Source organism: Anastrepha obliqua, chromosome 6 (assembly GCF_027943255.1).
Source record: "Anastrepha obliqua isolate idAnaObli1 chromosome 6, idAnaObli1_1.0, whole genome shotgun sequence".
Taxonomy (NCBI): Eukaryota; Metazoa; Arthropoda; class Insecta; order Diptera; family Tephritidae; genus Anastrepha; species Anastrepha obliqua.
The window spans coordinates 26,783,497-26,790,329 of NC_072897.1; the positions used below are offsets into that span (position 1 = coordinate 26,783,497).

Sequence of the window (6,833 nt, forward strand, 5' to 3'; positions counted from 1 at the left end):
ACATGCGTATGCTTTTAAAACTAAAATTCTAAGCCTAGCGACTACAAGAACAAAATGCATTCATAGGCGCAGCTGTAGCGGCCATGATTATTTACCCGCTACGGCGCACATTGGCAGCGAACATCGACGCTACAAACCGTTTGTGATGCACCCCATTGCAGAGTTTTTAAAAAGGAGTAAAGTTCGCAAATGTATCCATCGCACAAAGCAAAGACAATGCTGCCGATGACGCGACAAGAAGCCGAGGGAACGTTGATTTCTCACTAAAATCTCGCTGACTACAGGGGCCAAATTTTCTGAGACGCGAGAAGGAGACACTTATTGCGCACTCATTCTTCTTCGTATTCCTTTTGATTGATATTTTCATTTTGATTTCTATTTTCATTTTGCACTTGTGAGAACGCTGCATAAAACGGTTTTATAAATTATAACGTGCATTCAACGAAGAAAGGGTGCAAAACTGCGGTAAGATTTCTAAATTAAAAAATACCTAAAGCAACATATAATATTGAATTCATTTTCAGAATAAACATCTATAAAAGTCTTAACGCAGGTCCTTTCATTAGCCAAGTCGCAGCCGCGACACCTACCATAATCATTTAACTTATGCTGCAAACACTCACTGACGTAAGCGCAGTCCCCTATCAGGTGATACGATCAAACTATTGAGAACCCCTTCCGTATCGTAGTATCGTAGATTTTATAGCAGGATTTTTGAAAATTCCTCTCAGGATTGCTCTCTCCCCACACAGTGTGGCCAAACAGTACATTTCGAAATCATTTACAAAATAAACTTCGAAAAATTTTATTTTTTGTTAAAATAACTTAAAAACAATGCTGAATAATGTTGATTATAGATAAATGAGTTATGCGCATTTGTTGTTTTTCGGCTTTGGTTTATTAAACAATGAGAAATTTTAACTGATAACGCGGATGTGTGAAAAAGTGTGCGAGCAAAAATATCAATGGCAACATACGCACACAAACCGATGTATTGTGTAAATATGTAACTAAAAGAACGCAGTTGTTCGCTACGGGATGAGTTTTGCTTAATTTTGTGCTCTCTGGGGGCTGCGGTAAGGGACTGCTTTCAGCATTAAGCAGAAAACATAATTCGAAAGATAATTTTTTTACTCTTTGAGCAGAGCCGTACGGTGGCGCATCTTACTCTTTCCGTTTAGTATTTTGATTATGTATTGAGTTCCTGAATTCAGTTATCATCTTACTCTATCAGGAATTGGATGAACAGCGAGGTTAAAGCAACAATAATGGTAGGAAAGTTTAAAGATGATTTTCTGAATCTAAAAATACCACGGATTCCAAACTACTGGCCTTTCCAATTCAATCTTGTCCATATATAGTTCGGTTTGCATTCGTAGTTAATAATAAATCGCCAGGTCAATCGTTGGAGTTGTATATGTAGATTAAACCTCGAATTCCCCTGGTTTTCCCAAAGGCAGTTGCATGAGGAACTTTTCATTTTCTTTTATTCTATTCAATTTTTTATTTATTTATAATACCAGTAGAAGATAGCACTACTTGGGAACAAATAGAAATATATATTTTAAAACTTTGAGCACACAAAACAGCTGTAAAAGTCATGCGTAGGCCAAAGTGCGTGCCAACCGACGGTTCGCTATCCCAACATAATTTACACGAATTGCAATGTGATTATATAAAACTACTAATTTTTACCACATTTGTATTTTTCATACCTTTCATGGGTCCTTTTTTTATATTGCGTGTGTCTTAAATTTTAATATTATTTCTATACTTTTTTATAGCTTGAATTATAACATGAAATGAAAGTTGCTATATGTGCATATATTAATAGTGGTAAAATTAGATCATCAAAACCTTTGCGAAAAATGGTAAAAACATAATTGTAAATATGAAGTTCAATTTGCCTTATCTAATATTGGATCAGAATCGTTTGACAATGAATCGATCGTGACTGTTTATTTTATAATTGTATGTTGATAGCACTGAGACATGTTTATCTATTTGTAAATTTCATTTACTATTTATTAGCTAGATAAAGGTAATATAAGTAAAGGGTTCTCCAATAACATGTGTTACAGGTGAATGGATTGCGCTATCTAGAGATGATTAACGATCTTTTATGGCCGGAAATGGATGGTATTGATCTGGACATTGGCATTGATATTTTACGGGAAAAGTTTCCGGACCGTGTTATCTCTCGAAGAGGTGATCACAATTGGTCACAGAGATCTTGTGATTTAACACCTTGTGACTTTTTTCTTTGGGGCCACGTGAAAGAGAACGTCGACGCCAACAGCCCAGGGTCAGTTCAAGACCTCAAAGATGGAATTCGTGAGGCTATTGAGGGCATAGGGCAGCTACTTTGCGATTCGGTTATGGAAAATTTAATGAAAAGGATATTGTCCTGTAAGCGTGGTCTTGGTGGTCATTTATCTGATGTTATTTTCCGCTAATAACGGCATACCGTCCTCTTTATAATTAAATAAACATCCGAGGATTTATATTAAAAAATTGCATTTTTCTTTGAATATCTAAATTACATCTCTCAATGAGTTTTGTATGATTTCTAAGTATATACATTAGGGCGGTAAATTTGTTCTTAAAAAATACAATCATTTTTGTTTCGGTGACGGAAGCATTCTACTGCCAATCCTTAACAAAAAGAAAAAGCTCTGAAATAGATTTCGAGCCTCCTTATTTTCAATTTTAGTTATTAACTTCCATTAACTTTTTTTTGAAAATGTTTTAGAAGGAAATGTTTATATGCAGTTTTTCAGTACTAGAAAGGGCACAGTGAATACAGTTTCGAGCCGACTCTGAACGGCAGTTATTTTTTTATGGCAGAAATACCCTCGGAGGTTTGCCATTGCCTGCCGAAATATTAAAAAAAAAGTATTAAACAAATATATAAAAAACATAATAAAATGATCCAGGAAGAATTCTATTCATAATAATTCAATATATTATAATCTCCACTCTAATATTATAATGTGTGAGGAAAAAATGTTGAATATACCTTTTCTCAGGCTTATTCAAGTAGAAAAAACCGCACACTTCGAATTTCGAGCTGATGCTCCAAATCCGAGCTCAGGGTCGGAAAATTAATTTTGAAGCTTACTTCATCTTGTTTATTTGACTTATTTATATCCAGCCCAATCCTAAATATTCTCGCGGAATTTCTCCTTTCCGCATTTTTAATTCCCCTAAGAACAATTCCTCCAATTTTAAACACTTAGGGAAAGGGATTTTTGGCGAATAGGATTTTTTCTCACTTATGTTTTTTGAAATCAGCTGTTTTGCTTATTGTTGTCAATTTTGCAATGCGTTTAAAATGTGAATATTGTTTATTTTTGCGAAATATAAATTGCATTTCAATAGAAAACTGAAAAATGAATAGCTTAGCATTAATATAAATATGTTAGTGAGTAAAATAAAGGAAGAGGAAAGGGAGCAATTAAACGGGCCACGAGTGGCGAGGAGAAAACTCCGGGACTTAATGAACACCTTGGAGATGCCCCAATCTTTGTAAGTAAACGAGTGAAGAAAAGTGTGTTAAAATAACTAAACATTCAGCTTTTTTTAATTGTTTAAACAGATTTCAGAAGTATTTCAGGTTGAATAAACCAGCGTTTGAGTACTTGCTAAAAGTGGTGACGACTCATACATAACCAGCTAGGAAGCAAATTGCTGTTACTCCAGTAGTAAAGTTAAGCGCATGTTTGCGATTCTTTGCGGAAGGCGGTTACCATACGGGTGTGGGAAAAGACCACGACGTGGGGCTAGCGCAGTCCAGTTTCTGCAAAGCACTTGCGGACGTTCTCTTTATATTTGAACAATATCTATGTCCAAGGTGGATACAGTTTCCAGAGACAGCCGAAGAAAAAAGTAAAATTGCGATTGCTTTTTACATTAAGCATAAAATTCCATCTGTTGTCGGTTGCGTTGATGGAACGCACGTTGAGATAATTGCGCTATCCGAAAATAGTCACCTATACTACAACAGAAAGGGTTATTACAGCTTAAATGTTATGCTGGTAAGTTATTAAATCCTTTCTGAAGCATATTTAATGATTCTTTATAATAATAGGAGTGTGACCATGAATTAAAAATACACTACGTCGACGCTTCTCATCCGGGTGCTAGTCATGATTCGCTAATTTGGAACGTTGGCGAATTACGTTCACATTTTGAGACACAATTTTCAAACCACCAAAGAATTTTCTGGTTGTTAGGTAAAATTTTACATTTGTAAAAATTGTTTATTTATTAAATTTTATTTTATAAATTTATATACTCACATATTTATAAATCTATTTCCAATTATTTATTAAGGTGATGCTGGATATCCGTTAGAACCATGGCTTATTACTCCTTATCGGACGCCGAACCAAGCAGAAATTAAGAACTAATGGTGTTTTAAAGAACCGATGGAGGTGCATTCTTGGTGGACGAGAACTACACTACGCTCCAGAGAAAGCAGCACAAATTGTAAATGTTACTTGTTGCTTGCATAACATCGGCATTCATTTCAGAGCGAATATACCCGATACACCCGATGCCGAAGCGGAGTTAAACCTTCCTGAAATTCACGACGTCCATTCCAACATACCAACACAAAATATGGAGGTTGCGAGATCAATCTATACTAATATTATAAAGAGGAAAACTTTGTTTGTTTGTTTGTTTGTAACGAATAGGCTCAAAAACTACTGGACCGATTTTAAAAATTCTTTCACCATTCGAAAACTACATTATCCACGAGTAACATGGATTACATTTTATTTGGGAAAAAAATAGGGTTCCGTAAGATATTTGGATTTTTCGGACACAAACTGAAAAAAATCGTATATATAAAATAAAGTCAACTTTTTGTGTGTGTTCGCTAATCGGCCGTGTCTGCACCGAATTAAACCAAACTTACACACATTGTTAAGAAGGTATTGAAGATGGTTTCCGTATAGTTTCGATACCTATTGGTGGATAGGGCTCGAGATATAGGTCAAAACGTGGACCCGGGTAACCTTCGGATGTATATGTACAATATGGGTATCAAATGGAAGCTGTTGGTGAATGCTTTAGTTCAGAGTATTTCAATCCGCTCCGTGACTAGGGTCTCGAGATAGAGACCAAAACGTGGACCCTAGAATGTGTTTGTACAATATGGATATCAAATGAAAGCTGTTGATAAGTGCTTTAATACGGGGTAATTTTCATACCTATTGATGACTAGGGTCTCGAAATATATGCCAAAACGTGGACCCGCCGTGTCTTTGCATCGAATTAAACCAAACTTACACACATTGTTAAGGAGGTATTGAAGATGGTTTCCGTATAGTTTGGATACCTATTGGTAGATAGGGTCTCGAGATGTAGGTCAAAATGTGGACCCGGGTAACCTTCGGATGTATATGTACAATATGGGTATCAAATGGAAGCTGTTGGTGAATGCTTTAGTTCAGAGTATTTCCATATGCTCCGTGACTAGGGTCTCGAGATAGAGACCAAAACGTGGAGCCTAGAATGTGTTTGTACAATATGCATATCAAATTGAAGCTGTTGGTGAATGCCTTAGTACAGAGTATTTTTCATGCCGCTACGTGACTGGGGTCTCGAGATATAGGTCAAAACGTGGACCCGGGTAACCTTTGGTTGTGTATGTACAATATGGGTATCAAATGAAAGCTGTTGATAAGTGCTTTAATACGGGGTAATTTTCATACCTATTGATGACTAGGGTCTCGAAATATATGCCAAAACGTGGATCCGCCGTGTCTTTGCACCGAATTAAACCAAACTTACAACAAACAATGTGTCAATATTTCTTTCTGATTTGGATGCCATAAGGAAAAAACGTAAGTGCAACATGTAAAAATTGTTTGTGAATTTTTTTGGAGTGGATTTTGGAACAGTGAATAATTTCTTACGAAATTTGAGAATTTAATGTGAAATCCGAATGAAATTATGTGTTCGTGGAAAAAACAATTATTTTCGTTTTTTGTTTTGAAAAATATAAATGGATAATGGTTAAAAAAGCTCCAATGCTTAATAAAACATATAAATTGAAAGGAAAAATTCATGGATGATCAGGAAAAAAGACGATTGTTTATTCATATGCGTTGATTTGAAATTTAAAAACAATCTTCTTTTTTCCTGATTTTCAATTTATATTTTATATTTACTCAAAAACAAATAGAAAAACAAAAAATATTGTTTATGCCAAAGCGCTTGAATAAAGAATAAAGAAATAAATAATATGAAAACCATATATTTTCTGTTCTATACCATATCTATTATATTTTAGTGTGCCCAGCGAAGGGGGCCGGCTTTGCTAGTAAGGAATAATATCCGTGATTCCCTCAATAACCAAAATGTAAGAACAGAAATGTTTGCTATTTCTACGCTCGATCATTTAATTAATTAAATTAAAATTACATTAAATAAAAAACAAAACACAGGTAATTCAGTTACATAAAATCTTAGCTTATAAGTCTCATTATTAAATTAACTAATTGTTTTGGCGTTTACATGTTTCCAGTTCTTGTATTCCAAGCAGTCTTTTATTTTTTTCTAATTTGTGTTCAATCTCTTTCCTTCTCATTTGTTCCATTACATAGTTATGCCTTTTATTTTCTTCCAGCTTTTCTCTTTTGCGTTAGCAATTTTGATTTCCTCCAGTTTCTCCTTTTTAATAGCCTCGATTGCCTTCAAATGCGTCTTCTTTAGCTCATATAATTTATCTAGCCTGCATGAAGGAAAATGTTTAATTACTTATAAATTTTTGTAAAATTAATATTATCCTCTGGTATATTTTTTTTTTTAGTTTTCACGTT

General features: G+C 34.7%; 1 protein-coding gene across 1 annotated transcript; it reads left to right on the top strand.

Moving 5' to 3' along the window:
- The first annotated feature begins 3,499 nt into the window (after positions 1 to 3,499).
- LOC129250255 (putative nuclease HARBI1) lies at positions 3,500 to 6,424 on the top strand. Its single transcript, XM_054889893.1, has 6 exons — positions 3,500 to 3,528; positions 3,680 to 4,037; positions 4,091 to 4,235; positions 4,336 to 4,379; positions 4,411 to 4,629; positions 6,305 to 6,424. Exons 1-6 carry the CDS (start codon positions 3,500 to 3,502, stop codon positions 6,422 to 6,424), a joined length of 915 nt encoding a protein of 304 aa, XP_054745868.1.
- Positions 6,425 to 6,833: the final 409 nt, after the last annotated feature.